Source organism: Lepisosteus platostomus, chromosome 5 (genome assembly GCF_059453375.1).
Source record: "Lepisosteus platostomus isolate fLepPlt1 chromosome 5, fLepPlt1.hap1, whole genome shotgun sequence".
Taxonomy (NCBI): domain Eukaryota; kingdom Metazoa; phylum Chordata; class Actinopteri; order Semionotiformes; family Lepisosteidae; genus Lepisosteus; species Lepisosteus platostomus.
The window spans coordinates 58,085,983-58,108,988 of NC_142615.1; the positions used below are offsets into that span (position 1 = coordinate 58,085,983).

The 23,006-nt window shown below is 41.2% G+C and overlaps 2 protein-coding genes across 2 annotated transcripts in view; both read left to right on the forward strand.

The window, feature by feature from the left end:
- LOC148670204 (antigen WC1.1-like) overlaps positions 1 to 23,006 on the forward strand; it is a 217,141-nt gene that overhangs the window by 155,380 nt on the left and 38,755 nt on the right. The window lies entirely within an intron of this gene.
- Positions 12,072 to 22,381, forward strand: LOC148670221 (uncharacterized). The gene is made up of 2 exons (XM_088632436.1): positions 12,072 to 12,666; positions 20,008 to 22,381. The coding sequence occupies exons 1-2, from the start codon at positions 12,282 to 12,284 to the stop codon at positions 21,708 to 21,710; spliced, it is 2,088 nt and encodes a 695-aa protein (XP_088488562.1). The 5' UTR covers positions 12,072 to 12,281; the 3' UTR covers positions 21,711 to 22,381.

Here is a 23,006-nt window from a genome sequence, read left to right on the forward strand (position 1 = left end):
GAACCTCTAGGAGACATCAACTGCAAAGTGACATGACTGAGAGCCTCTTGAGTCCTGCAGATACAGGTACCTCATAATTTTAATTAAATCAAATGTGTACTGTACGTGTAAAACTGAAACTGACCTAACAATCATCACCTTTTCTGCAGAGCGTGTTTAATTGTACTGTTTCAGCACATCAGTTTTTTTTCCCCCACAAACTTTCCAGAGGAGCTATAAATATTTTAAATAAATACACACAGTATTGCTCATAAGGTCTGCTATTTGAGGTCCAGTTATTTAGATGCATACATCTTTTTTTATCTCAGCTTTTCAGCTGAGATACACAGATCATACATAGACAATGCAGTAAAAAAATCAAGTATTTAATCATTAGGTATAACAGTTTCCCTTTAGGCCTCTGAAAACACCACCTTCTACCTTGTGAATACCAGTACCTCCTAATTGTCTAAAGGCTTTATTTCTTAAGAGCATGACATTAAAAACTGCTAAACTTTACAGCTGCATGTTTGCTTGCACCATTCCAATACCTCTCAAGCAGTGAAAACAAATAACCTGCTGCAAAGCTGCTTATTATGGAGAAAAAAATCTCAGTTACATTCCCAGATCATAATCATTAGCTTTCCCAGCTGCAAATAACTACAGGTGCAAAGAGACAATGTTCAGACACTCAAAACAACCTGCTTTTTTGGTAATTATATGATGATTAATATTACTAAGTAATATTCTTTAGTATAAAAGTTTTTTATAATTGTTATAGAGAAACATGATCAGATTTTCCCTGGTTCAGAAAAAAGACGATTAAAATCTGTAATCTTTCCACTTGTATGTCATCGGAAAATACAAGAAGTTTCTGCTTTGTGCTAAGACATTAACAAGTACAACCCCCCTCTCTGCGGGAGTGCTGGCTGTGACAAATTAAACCGGTTTCACAGGTATTTTCAAAGTAGGAAGTACAGTACTTACTAGTTAAGAAAGCTAGGCTCCTCAATGAAATCGCTTTAACATGCTAATGCGTTGGTGTAACAGTCCGGGCGTGGCAAGCTTCCAATGTCAACTCGACTCGATTGGAAGACAAAGAACGTATTCTAGCCCTAAATGAATTAATAGCAAACATGGTTTACATAAAAGACATTTTTCCAAGAAAGTTTATAATAATTCGATCAATAGTTGAAATCTGAGCCTAAATATAAAGAAAAGGCATTTTCAGAGAGCAATCACTGTTTTTATGTAGAAAAAGGGATTAGGTTTATGAGCAATCTAATTACCTATTCGCTTAAAACACTATATAAAATAAAGTTTATTTGAATGATATGAATGATAAGTGTCGCAGTTTAAATAATTTTCGTAGTTAGAAATTATGAAACGCTCTGTTAAAAGCAAGAGAGTTTTTATGTCCGTTGCAGCAAAAGAAGATGCCTGAAAAAGTAGGGCTTGGACAGATTCCAAGTGCATTTTTGCAATTTACGTTGCATTGTCCAATGTGCTGCTGTAATACAGTTTAAAATACAGTAAGTCTAAACTGTATCAGCTTTATTTATGGGTTGCAATTTAGAAAAAGTCAAAAACCGCACTCAAAATGCAATTTAGAGCTTTCTGGAAAGAGGAGACACCCAAATTAATAATGTAACATGCCACTGTTTGTGCATGAACAAAGTGATACTGCAATTTTCCTTAGATACGCGATTAAAAAAAATAAATTTTTTGAATCCCCGGCGGAACACATTCCATAAGAATCAACGCTTTTATATATCGCCTTTAAACACATATATTTAAACATGTGTTTACGATTTAAATCAAAACGCAATTCAAATCAATATATATGTTTATTTTGTAACGCATAGGTGACTATTCATTGTTATTAAAAAGACTTAAATTCAATCATGTTGTGATATTTAGAAATATAAATTTGTTTGGTGCGAGTGAGGTTTTATTTCATCTCTGACCAAGGGAAACGTTTAATTTTTTCAAAGAAATGTTTGTTAAAGCAATAAGTCAGAGTTATAGTGGGATTCAATCACAGACCATGTGACATGGGAATCAGCAACCTAACCCACAGCGCCAACGGCAAGGTCACATGCAGAGTGCTGAAAAAGCACTACAGAAACATTATCGACAGACAATGTACAGCATGTACTATTCTTGTGTTGCGGTACATGAATATAATTATATCGTTATTAATTTCTTTAGATACGCGATTCCATATTATATTCCCTTTTAATCAAATTCTAAAAGTATGCTTGTTGACTCCGGTATCTCTTTAGTTAAAGACTTCGATGCTTAAAATGTTTAGGGAGAAATGGAATACTGGTGTGTATTTTTTCTTTAAAGTACCAAGACCAGCCATATACTGTATGTTTATGTTCCAAAATGAATATTGTTTATGGCCTTCACACGCGTTACAGTATGCTCCTATTATTTTTATGCTCAGCTACTAAGATTTCCTTCAGTGGTAAAATTCCATATGAATATTCAATACTACAACGGGCACAGTAAAGACGTTTACTGTAAATCTTTCTACGACAGACCAATGGACCACGAGTGCCCCTGTCGGTCAACCAATCACATACCGCAGTACCGCGCGTCATCGAGCGTCACAATGTATGACGTCGTAGCCAATTACCTCCGGTACGTGTGTGTACCGCGCACTTTGTACCGCTGCATCTGTATGTGTGTATTAATGATGATAGCACTACTGAATACTAGTATTCATGTGAGAATTAGTGATGATAGAGCTACTTTTAATTTTGGTTTTAATTCTAGTATTCATGTTAATATTAGTGATAATCATAGTGTTAGTGTCAGAATATTAAGACTCATTGTCATGTTATTTCTTTTGATAGTATTATTGTTATTATTGGTATTATTAGTGTACTGCTAAGTTTGTGTTATTGTTAGTAATAATGATACTGTAAGCCTTAATTGCAGTGTTACTGTTGTAATATTGGCCGTATTTGTGTGTTAGTTATAGTGTAACTGTAGGTAAGAGTGTAGGTAAGGCCCCGGCTGCCCTGTGGTGGCTCGGGGAGGGCCTGTGGGTCGAACTGGAGGGGCTGCTCTAGGTTGAGGAGAGCCGGGTGCGGCCCAGGGCTCAGAATGCGATGTTGCCTGGAGTTGCTTGACTGCCTGGAGTTGTACGATGAGGTCCTGGCCAAGATTGGATTGGAGGCAGCATATGTGGGATTAGTGAGTCACTGAAACCCCTCCCCTTGTCCAGCTTACACTGTGGTATCGGGGCGGTACAGGGGCTGGGGTGACTCTCCTGACCCCCTCAGCTTTCCAAGATACCTGCGCCACCCCACTCAACCTGGAAATCTCCCAGATCCAAGGGGAGAGAGACAGGAGCTGGGCTGGGACACCAGCCTGCTGTTATTTCAAGTGGGTGGCTGAAAAACACACCACTTACAGATCACCAGTAGGGGGCATCATAGAGTGGGTGGTGAGACTCTTGGTCATCGATGGCAACAGTGGGGTTACTCCCCCTCTCTCTAATGGCTCTATTAACAGTGGGGTGTCTCTCTCTCTCTCTATTGGCTCTATTAACAGTGGGGTGACCCCCCTCCCCCTCTCTTTTGGCTTTAGAGATACCACAGTTCCACCCCTAGGTTGCATCTCCTGTCTGGCGCTGTGGAGGTATGATGATGATGATTCACTGTCTTTGTTCTCTCTCTTTGGTACAAGAGTTGGTACTGAGTTCGTGAAGTTTAACAGAGGATATGATAAGAAATTTTACCAAATCCCAAAATTAAAACAGTGAAGACAACAGGCAACACAACGAGAGCTCTGATAATGGAGGTTTGGTTTGACGGCAGCAGACATGGTCAGGACATCTTGCCTGATTCTCTCTCCCCATTTTCTTAGGATTTTCCCTTCCAGGGCACAGGAATCATGAAGCAGGATGACTAGGAGGAGGCGAAGGAGACACTGAAGTCTTACTTCGAAAACACGAAGGTCAGGTGTCACTTCTCTGAGGTGGACAAGTGCTTCTGCCAGTCTGCAGCAGAGCTCGACCTCATCCTGCAGAACAACCTGGGAGTCCCTGTAGCTGAGGTCTGTGAATAGCAGGTTAATTTTTTCTCTTTGTAGTAGTCTTAGGACAGTCTGACTTGTTGTGGGACTCAGCAGGAACAGAAAGGTCTTCTGTGTGTCTTCAGTCTCCACAGCCAAGGAGACGCACAATCCAGATGGGTGAGGCTGTTAAAGAAAACAAGATGTTCATCCCTCCCTCTCCTGGACCTCGGCGCCCCTGGGCCCTCCCTCCTCAATCATCTGAGCTCAGAGAAACCCCTGGTGACTGTGCCATGCCGCCCCCATCAACCCCTGGAGGAGCCCCCTCCTTTGAGTAACTTCAGAGTTCCTGAGACTCAGAGACAGGTGAGAAGTGAACAGAACCTCTGTCCTTGTGTGGCGTCACCTGTACAGGCTTTTATTGGACACACTGTATAAACTCATCTGGACAGACTCTTACTAGATACACTGTATAGTCTCATCTGGACAGACTCTTATTGGACACACTGTATAGAAGGAGATGGAACAGATGAAGCAGGAGGTGGAGAAGAGGAGATGGGAAGTGGAGAAAAAGAACAGTTGTACAGTTGTTCTCTCAAGAATATAAATACTCTACAACAAATACATGAGCTCTATCAATAATACAGATAAGATAATATATCAATAATATCAATCTTCTGTAAGATCAAAATAGACTAGATGAGAAATTGAAATTGAGATTTTTTCCTGAGTGTACATGGTTTACTTGTTTATAGTGTGTAAACATTTCTATGAAGAAAGAAGCTGGTCCCACCCTGAGCATGACAATAATGATTCAAAATCCAAACCCACAAGTCTATTAAGTACCCAACTCGTAAAAACACAGAATACCCTCATATCAAGCTTCACTAACATTTTTTATTATTTTTTTTTATAACTACAAAGCAGATGGAGCCACCCCTTAATTGATTCAAACACCAGATTTGTTAAAATTCCACATACCTATTTATATTTATTTCTAACAGCACCGGAGAAGCTGATGTCAAAAACAGTTATTTTACAAACCAGAAACATTTTAAAAAGGACAAAGGAACACAAGGAGCCCACAGTTTCTGGTACTTCAAGTTTGAAAAACCGGATTGATTAACCAGCACACAAATGGATAAACTCCCCACTTGATTGACAGCAGGCTGTGATTCGGTGAAAACTACCAAGAATGAGAGCGGAGACTGTGATTGGACAATTCTTTGTAAATAATTGGGAGCCATACAGGCTTTGATTGGCTAAGGCTACCAACAATGAACTGAGACCCAGGGCTGCAAGTGTATAATGTGGGAAGATTTTCATCAGGTGTATCTGTGTTCAAGTCCTGGTGTGAATATGTTGAATGCAGGTGTGGCCTTCTGTTTAGACTCTGCAGCGCTCTGGTTGTCAGCTAGCTCTCTAGGAAGAACGGCATAGAGACAGGAACTACAATTTGCCTGCATTATGCACAGAATGACTACGTTGGTCTAGCAGTTAGGATTCCTGGTTTTCACCCAGGTGGCCCGGGTTCGGCTCCCAGTATAAGAATGCCTCTCTGTTGCCTTTTGGTTTCCAAATGAGCAGCTCAGTTTAGAAAAGAGCAGTGTAGAGCACCGTGAGGTCTGCAAAAACGTGTAATAATAGCGATCACTTGTTTCAGCCAGATTTTGTACTGAAGCCCTTAAATTTTGCCAGGTGGGAAGGGGTAACTTGTATAAAGTATTGAACTTCAAGAAATTTACTCGTCAAGGTAATATTTTTCCACATTGTAGCCATTTCTCCACTTCTGTACCCTGACTTTCTCTATTGCTAGAGAGCTGTAGAATCTGGAGTCACTTATCCAGCTCTGGGAACAGTGTCTAGATGACAGGTTTCTGACAGAGGCCAGCAGGTTTTGTGCCAAAATATCTTGATATTTGGAGCTAGTCATTATCCTATGTATTTTGACTAGAGCCCCTGTCCCAGCTGAAGAAAAGCATCCCCAAAGCATGATGCTTCCACCACCAAGTGGTGTGTGATGATGGGCTGTGTTGCACCAAACATATCTTTTAAACTTAAGGCCAAAAGGCTCACCCTTTGTCTTATAAGACCATAAGACATTTTTTAGGGTGACTGAATGCATTTTATTGCAAAATTTAGATTTATTTTTTTGTGAAAAATGGCTTCTGTCTTGCCTCCTACCCCATAGCCCAGACGTGCAGAATATGGGAGATTGTTGTCACATGCAAGGAGTGACCAATACCCACCAAAAAGTCCTGCAGCTCTGTAGGCCTCTGTAGCTTTCTGTAGGCCTCTTGGTAGCTTCCCTAATACGTTTTCTCCTTGTCCCATCATTAACTTTGGAGGGTTGTCCTGATCTTGTCAATGTCCCTGTGGTGCCACATTTGATGATAATCTTCACAGGGCTCCATGGTACATCCAATGCCTTTGATATTCTTTTATACCCCTCTCCTGATCAGTACCTTTCAACAATAAGATCCCTTATATTTTTAATCACCTCCTTGAGGACCATGGCTATCCCAGTAGACTTCAACCACGAAAGTTACAAGGAAGTCCTACAAGAACAGCTGATTTTTATTTGGGGTTAATCATAATCACTTTCATTAATGGCAGGTGTATGCTACTTAACTTTGGACATGATTTTGAATGTGATTGGTTAACTCTGAACACAGCTACAGCCCCCATTATAAAAGGGTGTGCACACTTATGCAACCAGAGTGTTGTAGGTGTCACGCCCTCTGCAGCCAGAGGGTGCTCCTTCTCTGTCCTGTATCTCATTTCCGGTTATTTGTTGTCCTTCCGGTATTTCTCTCTCTCTGGGGCTATATATTTCCGGGTCTTGCACTCTGCCCTGGCTCAACATTGATGTTCAGATGTCCTGAGACCCATCTAGCACCAGGTCATCCCACGTCCGCTACCTGAGGGCATTGGTTTCTATACGGCACTCCTGAACTCTTTGCACGAATGAGCCCGGGCTAACTCTCCGTTCCGCTGCTACGCATATGGGTCTTTTTCCACTCTCCTGCTCTCCACGGTTAGTCCCTTTGGACGTCTGTGACAGTAGGTTTTTTAATTTCAATGATTTTTCCTAATAATTATCTGTTTTCTCTTGAATTTTGTTGGTTGCAAGGTCACATTAAAGATGGAAAAATGTCTGACATGATTTATCTTGATTTCTGGTAACAGTACACAACAAGCAGTGAGCAGCTCACATAGCTTTCAACTCAGTGCGGAGTCCAGAGGGAGGCTTCGCTCGCTGAATGATGTCTCAAGAAACCCTGGTTGAGATTCAACAGGTGTCTAATAATCACGTTCAAAAAGGTGCCGAAAAGTTTCTTTTTTAACATAACCTTACATTTACCCATACAGTACAATGTATTTTCTGTACCCTCAAATCCCCAATGTTACTACTTTCTCCTGAGAAACACAAGTATAGAGTGAAATCATAATAAATTATACAACAAATCTATTCAAACGCCCAGATATGACAGAACACATTTAAGACTTTCACCCCTTTAAATATGTATTTCCTTAATTTCAGTTCTCTTCCCTCCGCAGAATACGGGAAAATTCACTATCGCATATTAAAGGCTGTACAGTACGTACTCAATTGTTTAACAAAAACAATCACATTTCCTGCAAATATCAAGTGGGTTAAGTTTTTGCTAAGAAATCCAATTAAGTAGAGAAGAGATTGAGATTAAGTAGAGATTCTTTATACCACCTCCTTAATACTTTTCACTGAGATGCCTTATGTAGCAGAGAGGTCATTAAAGAGATTAAGGATGTGTAATATTTCTGCTTTTACATGAAATATATTCAGCTACAGTAGACTTATTTAAAATCCAAGACTTACAAGAATCTATTACAGACAGAGATTAAGTGTTTCTAACTTGATTTTCCGAAGTTATTGACTAAGAGGATTTATAATTACTGTTCGGAATGTTTGAGCATTTGTTATTTACTTAGAGGTTGAATGTTACAATGTGTAAATGAAGGTAAAATAAATTCTGATATAACATGTATAAAAGAGTAACATAAAGTATAAATACAATATCAAGAAATAAATATCTGATGCTTTTTAAATGTTCCAATATCTAATAATTGAACTGGTTCCTCAATGTCAATTTAGGGTACCACAGGGATCAGTGCTGGGGCCAATATTGTTCTCTCTGTACATGCTGCTGCTAGGTAGGATAATCCAAAAACATAATATTAACTTTTATTCATATGCTGATGACACTCAAATAAACATTTTGTTTACACCTAACGACAACTCGTCTATTATCACTTTATTTAATTGCATTAATGAAGTAAAGACTTGGATGTGTGAAAACATTTTGTTACTCAACTCTGATAAAACAGGTTCTGTTGTTTGGTGGCTACAATACTGATAGGACTACTATAACTTCAGCACTTAACTCAGAGGATTCAAAAATTTGCCTCAAAGACTCAGCACATAACCATATTAGACACAAGGCTCTCGCTTAACTCTCATGTTAAAAGAGTATCAAAACATGCTTCCTACAGTTAAGAAAAATTGCAAAACTAAGGCAGTTTCTCTCCACTCAAGACACAGTGAAATTAATGCATGCTCTTGCATACAGCAGGTTAGACTACTGCAATGCCCCACTATCAGGTAGCAAAGACCTTTAGAGACCGCTGTGTATAAGCCCCACATAAGTGATGTGAACAAACAGCGTTTTACAAAGGAGCTGCTTTGGAGTCGACAAAGCTCATCTTGGTCTCTCTGCACAGCCAAATTTCAAGTGATCAGCTCCATGTACAGAAGGAAAGTGCATTTGGTACGAGATGCCATGAAACACCAGAAATACATTGACAAAAGATGGCCTGTCACTAGGGACCTTTATACAGTTGAGAAGCATGGGAAAAAAGGTGGCTTGTTTCCGCTTGTTAAACCTTCCGTTTAGGCGAAACCACTACAGTATGGAAAGCTTCAGACACTACTGCTGCTGCTGCTGGTGACTCTTGTTGTGAATGCAAGGAGCTGCATCTCCAACATCCCTAACTTCCACTCGATAATCTACTGGACACACCTGCCCCTCAAAGAGTCAGTGGAAAGACCCCCGAGTGGGAGTAATGGAAGGCAAAAGAGAAAGGGGTCTTTCTCTTCTTCTCACAAGCCGTGGGACACAACAGACATACAGAAGGTGCTGCAGCACCATTTTCATAAGATGCAATTATGTTGGATGAAATTGTCGAGCTGCTTCAACCTCTGGGAAAGGAAAGGCAGCCTCAGACATGCCCACAGCCACGCCGGCTCGTAGTCGGGGAAGATTTTTCCCCAAATCACCTCCAAGACCGGTGCCCTGAACTGCTTTGCCACAATCAGCCTGTGGAACACGCTGTTGGTGCACCCCAGGAGGCTCACCCCATGGTCCCCCCACTTCACTGTCATCTCCCTGAGCCATGCACCGGTCACAGCTTCTCCAGCCAGCTGTCCAGGAGGCTGAGCTTGAGCTGCTCAAAGTCCTGGCGGATCTAACTGCCAGACAGCTCATCGTCAACCTCCCGCACAGTGTCGACAATAGCTTGAGCAGGTAGAAAGCCATCCTTTATTTCGTAAAGAAGATCCCTGAACTTAGACAATTCAGCCTCATAGAAACATCTACGCCATCGAGACCTGAGCCGGGTGGTTGAGGAACAGAGGCTGCTCAAGCAGCGGGGCTCTCATCTTTAGCATGTAGGAGACATGAACTCCCCCCATGCCAGCAAGACTTCCCTGTAAAAGTGGGGCAGGTGTTCCACCAGCCCCAGAGTCAGCCTCATCAAGAGAGACTCCCACCCCACACCCCTGCAGGTCTTGAGGTGACGTCCCATACAGACGCAATGATTATCCATGTTAAGGACGCTCTTCATCTTCAGGCCGATATCAGACAGCCCCAGCCCACCCATGGAGACTTCTCCAATAAGGGTGTTGTAGGCGACCTGTGGACAGAGCCCACCAACAGCTGTTGAATCTCTCTCTCAATCCTCTAGGGAAGAGGCATCACAGATAGAAGGTACCACAAGAGGGACAGGCACAGCATTTTGACCAATAAGACCGTTCCCTTAGAGGTCAGGGTCTTGCATCTCCACCTGCCAAGTCTGACCCTCATCTTAACAAGCTTTTCCTTCCACAGCAGGAGCCCAGTGGCCTACTCATCAATACCAATATAGACTGCGAGGACCTTAAGGTGACCCGTCTCCACCTTGAAGGGGTATCCAAGGAGCGGGTCAGTGTCTACCCTCCCCACCGGCATGATCTCAGACTTCTCCAGGTTTACCCTGGTGCCTGAGGCAGTGCAGTAGGCCTGCACCACCTATGGTGTTGTTGGCATATTAATAGATCAGTGAGGTGGCAGCGCCCCCAGGCAAGGCAACCCGTGCACCCGCTCCTTCCTGAGAATCGCCAGGCCCAAGGGCTCAGCCACTGAGGAGTAGAGCAGGGCAGACAGAGGGCAACCCTGGCACATTTACCTGGTCACGGGAAAGAAGATCGTGAGGGAACCATTCACCCTGACACACCTCATGATCCCCCTGTACATGAGCCTCATGTCCTCTCCCTTTCCAGTCATGTCCTCCACAGGAAGACAGATGAAGGGAAATCCGTGTGCTGATTGACAATAAAAAAGTCACTTCAAATTATCCACCAATCTGTATTATGTGTCTGAGCACATCTTTCCTTCCTCCTTTGCAGTGAGCACATTTCTTTCAGTGTCTTCTCCTGTCTTTTCCTTGCTGTATTACTGTCCCCTTCCCTCATGTGGAGATGGATCTACAGCCAAAACCCTGCTTGTTTCACCCTGTTTGTGCAGCGTCAGTCTGTGTGAGGAGAGGGACTCACGCTGCTCCGGTGGCACAATAGGTCAGCATACTTATACAGCAGAGTCATGTTGAGATTGTGAGTTCCAGCATCTCCTGGAGCATCATTGATTCTGATATACATAAATAAATTGGTACCAGATGATAATTTATAGCGACTTCCTGATTATTTGTCCCACAATACACACTTTTTTGGGAAAAAAAATTGAATTGATGTATCATGTGAACCCTTGCTCTTAAGATGGAAAGAGATTGCATTTGGTATTGCATGTAATTAGATGCTAATTATTTTATTTACTTTGCCCTCTTGTTAAGATCTGTTACATCAGGAAAATAAAGTATATGCTCAGTAGAGGGGTTGTCATATTTTGTCTGTTAATCAAACATAATCAACAATTATGGACAACCATTTTTTGCCAAGGTTGTGAATTATAATGCCTTAAAAGTCACATTTAAACTTTCTGTAAAATTAAAAAAAAACACAGAAATACAAGCGGGCACTGATTTGTGTCCAGAATACTCCAACTTAACAAATCCTGCTCCAGAAATTGTCTCTTCTCCCCTTTTGAGCCACTGCCCACCAAAAGGTCTCTGCGTGTCTCTGTTAGGGAGATGTCAAGATGCTGTGCCTGTGCTGTGCTTCAGTGGCGGGTGTAGAGGACACGGTGTTGTACATGGAATGCAAATTGAGCTCCTTGGACATGAAAACTGACAGATGGTTAAAACTTCTCTCAATAAACAGGAGATCCTGTGTCTGGAATCCTGAGGTGCGTTTCTTCCTCTCTTGTCATACAGAATGTATCATTAAGGACAATCACATATGGCTTGATTTTGTTAATGGAAGTATTTATTTCCTTTCTTGGGACAACGTGTTTTTCGAGAAATGCATACAATTTGCGAAATATGAAATACAAATTTTGCTTATGATGCAGAATAAATACTGCCAGCTGGGAAGAATATGACAGCATTTTTTTCTTTAACCAAAAACCTGCAAAGGGAGACGTTTTCGTTGTGGTAGGGCAAAACAATAAATCTGTTCCGTTTCACAAAATTCAAACTTACGAACGGTGCAAGTCGCAGGTGATTCACTCCTCTTGACTAGGTGGCGCTAGGAGGTGCAGTGACGTTTATATCCGTCTGCAGAAACTCCTCTTTCTCAGCTCCGCTTCTCGGTTGTTTTGAAGCCGCGGCCGCGCTAACGACTGACGTCATCACACGGCGCTACACAGCGTACCTGTGGGTGCTTGAATGATTTTTTTTCTATAAAGAAGAAAGTTGTTTTTTTTAATAACTTCAGTTTCTGAAAACGTAGCATTTTGTCAACTGTGTTTATGCTTGAACAGAGCACAGCCCTGACAACAGAATCTGTGAAGAATAAAAATAAAGAAGCAGTTCTGTTTAAACATCGCAAGTCAGCCTTTGTTTCTGATCGACTCTGAAGAAGGATGGCGGAGTGCTTGTTAAATCTGCAAACCCAGCTTGACTCGTTCATGCAGGTTTTGCTCAAATCGATTGTGTATGAAATGTCAGAAGTTTTTGGAAACAGAATTTCTGACTCTGATGACGAGTTTCAAGACAAACTCCGCAGCGTCCAAACTCTGGTGAGACGGGCCGTGATTAAAATCACACAGTGTGTGGAGGACAGTGTCGGGAGTGAAATGGCGCAGCTGAAGAAGGAGAACGAGAGCCTGAAGGTGAGATTGCAGCTGTGCGAGAAGGAGTCGGGAGCAGGAGGAGATCAGGGACAGACAGATCGTGTTGGACACACGCTTCTCTGTGAAGTCACTGCAGAAATAAAAGAAGAAATGGACACGGAACTGCAGCTCTCAGGTCAGTGTGGTGACTTGTATGAAGTCAGAGTGTGTGTTTGTTAAAAACCAGTGTCTATAACTAACTCAATGGTGAGATTTTTTAAACAACAAACTTTATTTAAAAAAAAAAAACATCTCACAATAGTAAACCTTCTCATTATCAGTACGCGTTCTAACAAAGTATCAAACCGTCATCAAACTTTCCTCACTGGTGAGAGTATAGTGGAGAGATGCTGAGTGACGTGGGACAGACGTGTGATGTAGCAACGGGATTCTTTATTGGAAACTGAACTGTTTTGTCCGGTTACGGTGCTGAAAACACCTCGTTCACATTCAACAATTGTTTCACTTTTGAATCAATTTGTACTCCAACGTCATTAGGAAACATCATTTATAAATATTGTATTTACGTTGTATTGGTCTAAATTTTATAAGTATACTAATGATTGTGTATATAGACATTAATTGGTTTAAGTATTACTGTCGTCCAGGGTCTGTGTCTGTTTTAACTCCTCTGGAATATTAATCCAGTGTGTCTGTATTAACCCCTCTGTCTCTAAGTGCATTGTTTATGTACTGTACTGTGCAGTAAGTGTGTCTGTATTAACACGACTCTCTCTGTGCAGTTTAAATTACTGTAATGTGCAGTGTGTCTCTATTAATCCCTCTCTTTCTCAATGCAGTGTTAATGACCTGTAGTGTGCAGTCAGTGTGTCTGTATTAACCCCTTTCTTTGATTGCAGTGTTAATGTCCTATAGTGTCCAGTCAGTCTGTGTTAACCCCTCTTTCAGTGCAGTGTTAATGTGCTGTAGTGTCCAGTTACTGTGTCTGTATTCACCCCTCTCTCTCAGTGCAGTCTTTATGTCCTGCAGTGTCCAGTCAGTGTCTGTATTAACCTGCCTCTCTCTGTGCAGTTTTAAAGTAATGTAATGTGCAGTCAGTGTGTCTGTATTAATCCCTTTCTCTGATTGCAATGTTAATGTGCTGTAGTGTCCAGTCAGTCAGTGTGTGTCTATTAACCCCTTTCTCTGATTGCAGTGTTAATGTGCTGTATTGTCCAGTCGCAGTGCCTGTGTGTAGCCCTCTTTCAGTGCAGTCTTTTTCCTGTTGTGTCCGGTTATTGTGTATGGATTAACCCGCCTCTCTCTGTGCAGTTTTAAAGTACTGTAATGTGCAGTCAGTGTGTCTGTATTAATCCCTCTCTTCTCAGTGCAGTGTTTACATGCTGTTACGTCCATTCAGTCTGTCTGTATTCACCCCTATCTCTCAGTGCAGTGTTCATGTACTGGAGTGTCCAGTCAGTATGAACCCCTCTCTCTCTCAGGTCAGTGTTCATGTACTGGAGTGTCCAGTCAGTGTGTCTGTATGAACCCCTCTCTCTCTCAGTGCAGTGTTAATGTACTGGAGTGTCCAGTCAGTGTGTCTGTATTAACCCCTCTCTCTCAGTGCAGTGTTCATGTACTGTAGTGTCCAGTCATTGTGTATGTATTAACCCGCCTCTCTCTGTGCAGTTTTAAAGTACTGTAATGTCCAGTCAGTGTGTCTGTATTAATAGGCTGGGCAAACGATTTTTAAAATTTTTAAAAAATAAATAAAAAATGAGATATAATGATGTGTTCCTGCTTAACTTAGACATTGCACGACTTTAAAAAAACATATAAAAACAGGTTTCGAGAGTTAAAAACCACTTTTTATGCGCGAAAAATAGGTGATTTTTCTTCCTCGTGATCAGCTCAGAATCTTTGTGTACGCTGTAAGGTTTTTACTTCTTAATTAAACGTTTAAAATACACGAATTTCATAAAGACAACACACGTTTCAAAGAGAAAAAATCCCATTCTTTTCTCTTCCTGGTGTGTGAAACTGATCAGCAGGTCTTTTTTTCCCAATCAGAGGCTCTAAAAAAATAGCGCACCGCCCACTGCGCTCCGTCAGAGAGGGGCGCGGCACCGAGAGAGGGAGGAGGCGCAGAGCGCAGCAGTACAGAACGAACGTTCTGCTGCCTGGAGCGCTTATGGCAGCGATCGCGTCTGCATTTATAACTTAGTTTTTAAAATCAATCAAGCAATATGAAGCATCTCTTTTTACTTTTAAGTCACTTAATTATCGTTAAGCACAGCTTTCTCACCACTTAGACTACTTTTTGATACCATCCTTAGACAAAGCAGAAACTTCTTGTTCTGTCTAATGACATTACAAGTGGAAAGATTACAGATTTTAATCGTCTTTAATTTTGTTACGTTATACATTTTAGAAACGTTTCATCCATACAAACACCACAAAACTATTCTCGATTGTATTTCTGAATAGTATGTTACACTTAGTTCACTGTTTTAAATACATCTAATTAAGAAAGTTAGGTGTTAGCATAAACTATTAGCAATCAATAATATTAAATTTAGCACTGTAATAAGTTGTTGCACTTTCCCCCGCATCTTGTAAAAATATTTTTTCATTGTTCAAATATACATTAAGTCTGACTATCATATAATAAGTTAAATACAAAACTAAAGAAAAAATAGGGTTAAATATAATTCAAAATATTTTGCTAACAATGTTAACTGTTTATGAATAATAAAATGCATTAACTAAGGAGTTGGATGGCACAGTTGTTAGTATGTTTTTTGTTTTGTTTCTTTTTCATAAATACAACAGTAGTACCTGATGTCTCAGTGGCTTTCAAAATTAAATTATGCATGCAAACCTGTGAACTAGAAAGATAACTAAGATATCCATCCATTTATAATGGTGGCGAAGTGGTTAGCATTGCTATCTTGCAGCACTGGGGTCCTAGGTTCAATTCCTGCCATCCTGGCAGTGTGTGTGGGGTTTACATGTTCTCTCTAGGTTACATGGTTTTTCTCCATATGTGTGATATGACTCCCTCTCGCACTCCAAAACATACTGGTAAGTTAATTGGTTTATGGGAAAACTGGCCCTGGTGTGTGTGTGTGTTTGTGTCTGTCTGTCCTGTGATGGACTGGCGCTATGTCCAGGGTGTATTCTGCCTTGTGTCCGTTGCTTACTGGGATAGGCTCCAAATCCTCTGTACTGGATAAAGAGATTAGAAATGGATGGAAGTAAAGGCACTGTGTGGATGGAACTATACACAGTGTTAGAAACCCATTATGAAATGGTAGCATCTCACTGAGAATAAAATATTTTATAGTGCTGGCTTAAGGAAACAGCCTTTCCACCTCTCTTGCACATCAGTATCCATACCTAGTTATTTAAACAAATTGCCTCTAATTATAAACATCTTAATATGCTGGCTCTGTGGATCCGCATCAGCTATGTTTGCCCATTCCTTCAATTCATGTGCATCCAACACACAGTTCAATGCCAGCAACTACACAAAATCTAAAATACAATCCTCATTTCAGTATCTATGTAAACATACAGTCTGTTAACTTCATCATCTTCATCAAAAGTATGCCTAACTCCATTAGGAAGTGTGCTTGTTATCAGTGTATTCCTCAGCTTTCCCCAAATTATCTTCTTCTTACCAACATCTCTAGTCTTTTATCCTGCAATAACTCAGCCAACACATACTGGCCATGTAATACTCTGCATTGTAGAATAATAGTTTATTTTAAAGGGAACTAGAGAAACTAAGAACTAGAGAAATCAAGAAAGGCTTTTTTTTCTAGAATTAATAAATGCACATCCTGTTCACTGGGGAAATTAAATCCACACTGAGCAATCTTCAATATGTTCAGAATATGACAGCAAAAATCCTATCAGGGATGCATTACACCTGTTTTCAAGTCCTTGCACTGGTTACCTATCAGGTTTCGAGTCAACTTCAAAATCCTTATCCTCATTCAGTACCTACAGTATATGGCTTATTATCTGTCTACTCCCCACCTTTGTCCATCTGACTCTGGTCTTCTAGCTGTCCTCAAGAACATCTACATTCTGTGGGTGACAGGGTCTTCTCTAGCTGCACCCCAGAGCTCTCAATTTGTATTCCCAGTGATATCAGTCACGTACCCTAAATGCATTTAAATCTAACCTCAGAACCTTTCTTTTCAGAAGACTTAGTGTCTGTATCTGCTTCGTTTTCTAATTTTGGTAGCACCTCTAACTGCTTGTCTTTCTTATATGTATTTACTTTGTAATCTGTGGTCCTTTTATCTGTTTTTATATCTACTGTATTGCTTTGAGATGCCACCTTTAATGGTGATATATAAAATAAAGTTTTTTATTATTGTTATAGAGAAACATGATCAGATTTTCCCTGGTTCAGAAATTAGAGAAACATGATCAGATTTTCCCTGGTTCAGAAAAAAAGATCTAAAGTATACTAGTTTGTCACTCTTCTCATTCCCTTTGCTAAATGACTTTTCATACTAATCTGATCAATCTAACTGCCTGTTTTCTGTGCTTTCTCTATCCTGCTAGATTTGCAATTATTCTGAAAATGTTCTTCTTGAAATAACTCATTTCTAAATACCTTTTTTCACTGTTAACATCTTGCAGCAACTCTGCGACAAAATATACACTTAGCTCAACCTGACAGTTCATCCTGCTACCAACATTGAATAAAAAAAATCTTAAGATTCCTATATTTATGTCTTTCTTTAGTGGTTTCATTAGTGACAAAGGCTAAACTTGGAAAAATGTATTTTATGTGTTGTGGAAAAAACTGACTTGCTTTAACAAAATATGTTTACAGATCCTTTCACCTGCCAATCTACCTGAATGCCCAACTATCTGAGAAGCCCTCCATGAAACCATGGTTGCTATTAATTCATTTAGGGCTCACTGACAGAATTGCTGTTTTTTATGCATGATAATTTTCTGATTCCTCACTCTGTTTCATGTTTATAGATAAGACTTTATTGATCGCGAAGGGAAATTGATGTACATGTTCATATACATGATGAACATGTTTGCATGTTCTTTTGTAACATACACCTTTTTGTGATTTTTTTGTATATCTAAGCAAGTGTTCCTGCATCCCTCTTCTGCACTGTAGTCATGGCTTTTTTTCTGTTTGCTTATTTCAAAGCAACACCTGCTCCATTTCTAAAACTTTTTGCCCATGTGCATTTTTGTATTTTTTACACCTCTAGCACTTAAACGTCCTGAATTTTCATTTGCATTAATTTGTAGAATGAATTTGAGTTTTAGCCTTAAGTTTTCACTATCTTTTGTTTCTTGTCCTACAACTGTTATTATTGATCACCGAATTATTGTACTTGACATGACTTCATTCAGCCTTTCCTGAACGTCTATGACAGGCAGAGAGAGTGCCGTTTCTGGTGCGATCTTTTGCAGCTGACATTTCACTGTTTTATACGAACAAGAAATTAGATTGCTCCTAAATCAGTTATTCTATATAAACACAGCGTAATTGCCCTCCGAAAATCCTCTTTTTCTTGTTCGTTTTAGAGACCTTGATCGAAACTGATTTTAGATGTCAGAAAGGATTTATTTTCTCTATTTCCTACATTGCTTTATCGAGATTTTAACTTTATATCTAGGCTCATATTTCAACTATAAATCGTACAGTAATTAATAGCAGTAAATACTGATGTTTTGCACCCTCTTACCACAAAAATATATGTTTTGTAGCTGGGATTAACTTCATTTCATACGCATAGCTACTACGATTCGGACAGTGAACAGTTAAAGATGGCGGCAAATCAGACACCCAGAGGGGGGGGGGCGTCTTCTCACCTCCATAACTAAAATGCCAAATAGGAGTGGCTTAAGCGACATACACAGTCGTGTAACTGACAGTTTGAGGTAGCCTATCGTGTAAATTTCGCTTTGTTGCTGATAGGTTAAGCTTTCGAAACTCTGCCCCAAAGTCATGTGACTGATTTTTCGCCCTGTTTCGTTGGTTAAACGCAATGATCACAAGCACCACCATGGTAACTGGGATGTGTAGTTTTTAATTCTGTTTGAATTATAACTGTACGTACTGTCTTCATATTTGGCCAGGGCTTTAAAGAGAAGGCGCGCCAAAAAATTTCGGTGCCGTCATCTCCGCTTTAAAGGTACCCCCGTGCTGGAAGCATTTGACCTCGGAACGTTTGCCCAGCGTAGTATTAACCCCTCTCTCTCAGTGCAGTGTTAATGTCCTGTAGTGTGCAGTCAGTGTGTCTGTATGAACCCCTCTCTCTCTCAGTGCACTGTTAATGTAAATGTAATGTAATTGTGATATTATTACAGTAGACTTTTTACATGGTAGTTAGGTTTCTGACGAAGCTAAATCAGAACACGCCCTTATACCCACTTATTCCACTATGTTTAAACAACCCGAATTGATTGTGAGTGTACTTGTATGCGTGTGTGTAGTTTAAAGCTTTTAAGATCACATGGCCTCAGCTATCACTACTATGCTGATGATACTCAAATATACATCCATATCAAACCTGACACTGATGTGGCTGTCTCTATTCTATTTATTTGTATCCCCGATATAAAAACTTGGATGACTCAAAATGTCCTTCATTTAACTGTGACAAGACTGAAGTCATGCTTATTGGCACCACCCATCAACTTTGTAAAACCAATGTGTAACTCTATCTGTAGATGGTCTTGTACTTGAGCTTCAGTCTAAATTGAAAAACTTGTGGATGATATTTGACCTTCGACCCACATGTGCAGCATGTTGTCAGAACATCTTTCATTCACCTCATAAATATTGCTTGACAACGCCCTATGTTATCACTAACTGTGGCTGAAAAGTGTTGTCTAATCTTGAATCGACTACTGTAACGCTCTACTCTCTGGGGATTCTAAATCCCCATTGAACAAACTCCAGTATGTCCAAAATTCAGCAGCCAGAATCCTGACCAGGTCTAGTACAAATGATCACGTTACTCCTATCCTGGAGTCCTTGCACTGGCTTCCTGTCAAGTTTCATATCGACCTAACAGTCCTCCTGCTCACCTATAAGACTCTCCATGGCTCGGTACCTGTCTGAGTTATCACCCTACTCCCCACCTCACAACCTTCGCTCTTCTAATTCTGCTCTCCTTACTGTCCCCCAAGCCTGTCTACATTGTATGGGTGACATGGCCTTCACCTGTTATCCCCCCAAGCTCTGGAACTCTCTCCCTAAGGATATCGGAGAGTCACCTTCTCTAAACTCCAAATCCAGACTCAAAAACTTTTTCTTCAGAAAAGCCTTTATTTAACTGTTCTGTACCCCTCTGCTCCTACTGTACTTAGTACCACTGTCTACTGTCTCCTCTAACTGTGTATTCTCATCGTGCTAATTTTGTGTATTTTTTGTTGTTGGCATTCTGTAAAATGCTTTGAGAAGCCACTTCTTTATAGGTATAAAACTATAAAATAAAGTTTATTCTTATAAAGGTCGTGTCTTCTTGTCCTTTGTTTACAGGCTCAGAGGCCAGTGTTCTCTCCGATGCTGGGGAAAGGGCTCTTCTTGAACAGCAGCACAGGAAGGAGGACTGGAGCTCCAGTCTGATGCAGGAGACAGAGCTCACTGCCGCAGAAGGGAAAGAGGCACTTAGTGAGCAGCACACAGACAGCAGACAGAGTGTCAAGGATCTGGACTCTGTGCCCATGATGAAGACAGAGCCTGAGAGTGAGCCACCTGGGCTCTTAGTATGTGATGATTTTACAGAGAAGATGAATAATCTGGACACAATCAATATTACACAAAGTTGTAATGAACTTGGCTGCGTCTCTGTACAAGAGCACAGTAAAAAACTGGATGTTTTATATCTTACAGAGCAGGATATGGATCCCAAGTTGATTGACCCTGCAGAGAAGCAGACTGATGTGTCTGGTAAAGAGAAAAGTACTGAGTCACAGCACACTGAGAAGAGTCAGTACAGGGAGGAGCAACAGCAGCTCCTACAGGGCTTGATAAGAATTAGGCCTTGTTCTGTTCAAGTGGAGAGACTGTCATTGCACAGTCTAAAACAATCATATGATCCCTTAGATTCTGTTGAGTTTACACACAGGTTTAATAATCTGGTTACTGAGAAAATTGTTGAAAGTTTTAATGAATGGGAGAGTATGTCTGTTCTTGGGCAAAGAGAGAAACAGCTGAATGAACTGGACGGCTTAAGTGTCAGAGAGCTGGAGAAGGAGCCCCAGATGATTCACACTGCTGAGCAGCACACTGAAGGTCACGGTGGAGAAAACACAGCTCTGTTTCAGCACACAGAGCAAGGCCATTCCATGGAGCATTTGCAGAATAAGAGACTCCAGCACGATCAGAGGATGAGGAAGAATCACTCAAGGCCTTGCTCAGATGGAGTGGACAAACTGCCATTATGGCACGGGGAGGAGCAGCTTTTCTGTCAGTCTAGCATTTCAAAACCCTACCAGCACCTTCACACAGCAGAGAGACCTTTCAGCTGCAGTCATTGTGGGAAGAGTTTTAGTAAGTCAAGTAACTTAATAGACCACCAGCGCATTCACACAGGAGAGAGACCTTTCAGCTGCAGTCAGTGTGGGAAGAGTTTTAGTCAGGCAAGTCACTTAAAAAGGCATCACCCCATTCACACAGGCGAGAGACCATTCAGCTGCAGTCAGTGTGGGAAGAGTTTTAGTCAATCAAGTAACTTAAAAACCCACCAGCGCATTCACATAGGAGAGAGACTGTTCAGCTGCAGTCAGTGTGGGAAGAGTTTTAGTCAGTCAAGTAACTTAATAGACCACCAGTGCAGTCACACAGGAGAGAGACCATTCAGCTGCAGTCAGTGTGGGAAGAGTTTTAGTCAATCAAATAACTTAAAAACCCACCAGCGCATTCACACGGCAGAGAGACCGTTCACCTGCAGTCAGTGTGGGAAGAGTTTTAGTCAGTCAAGTAACTTAAAAACCCACCAGCGCATTCACACAGGAGAGAGACTGTTCAGCTGCAGTCAGTGTGGGAAGAGTTTTAGTCAGTCAAGTACCTTAATAGCCCACCAGCGCATTCACACAGGAGAGAGACCATTCAGCTGCAGACAGTGTGGGAAGAGTTTTAGTCGGTCAGGTGGCTTAAAAACCCACCAGCACATTCACACAGGAGAGAGAACGTTCAGCTGCAGTCAGTTTGGGAAGAGTTTTGTCTGCCAAGTGACTTAAAAACCCACCAGCGCATTCACTCAGGAGAGAGACCGTTGTAGCGGCAAGGTTTATTAAAATACAGGAATTAAGTTTGCTGCTCCCTTGCCAGTCTCTCTCTCCCTCATCTCAAGTGGTGCTGGACACAGAGAGGCGATTCCATTTGGTTCACATTTAAGGTGTTTTTCTAGCTGACAGTGTGTTCTGATAAGGAACAACTCCCAAAGCTGAGACACGTGAATGGTCATCGCTGGTGCCTTGCTGTCTGGGAGATTCCAAGGGAGAGTCTCATCCCAAGTGGTTTACAACCCCAAGGTCAGAGTTCATGGTTACTCATCCTCACACGGGGCACCAATAACTGTAGGGGTTTGTGCATTTCCCGGGACAATTGTTAATTGTAGCAGTAAGTCACGAAATGATTCTTGAATGCCCAACGAACTTTCAACCAATGAGCGACCGTAGTTCCTCCAGGTACAACTCCAGCTCCTCCTGGACATCCTCAGACTCGGCTCAGACAGTCACGTAATGGCCAGTGTGTCCCAGTGCCAGGACTTTTCCTTGTTCTAAGAGTTGAGAATGGAGGTTGCCAGCGTGTAACCAAAGGATCCACCCGAGGTTAGCCCAGCAGCAAGCCTCGTGAACCCACCGCGAATGCTCACCTGATCAACGAGTGAACTACGGTTGGAACTGTGGACAGCTGAATATCAGTATTCTCTGCTAGTTTCAGCCAACACAGGTCTTCAGAGAGCATCAGCAGCGCACCTCAGCAGAAATCTCTCCCTCCTTCTCCTTCTCTCAAGTCGAACCAGCACTGCCTTGCACCAGGCCAGAGAGCACCGACTGGACACGGCAACAGCCTGCCACTGCTTCTTTGCATCCGCGGGAGATCTGAATCCCCATAGAGCGGATGAGTATTCAACTTTCTGCATTACAGCTCGAGAATTCAATTGTTACCTCAACCTGAGTTGATAGCAATTTAATTCCTATGAGTCATGTACTTGCTTTTGAGTATCTAATGTACAAGTTGTAACAAAGTTCATTTACAAAATGGTCTAAATGAATGATATATGGAATGTATGTCCCTCTTGGTTTGTAACTCTTCGTGATTGAATATATACCTTTTGTATACTGCTAACCCCCTCTATAAGATCTGTTATGTTTATGCACATTTTTTGTATTAATAAATGTATTGTTGTGTATTAGTATCTGCGTGTGTGCGTTGTTTGAGTTATCCTGCAAGGTTGATTCTAATAGCCATCAAAAGAATAAGTTTTGTGACTTGCTGCTATAATTAATAATTGTCCCAGTTAAGCACAA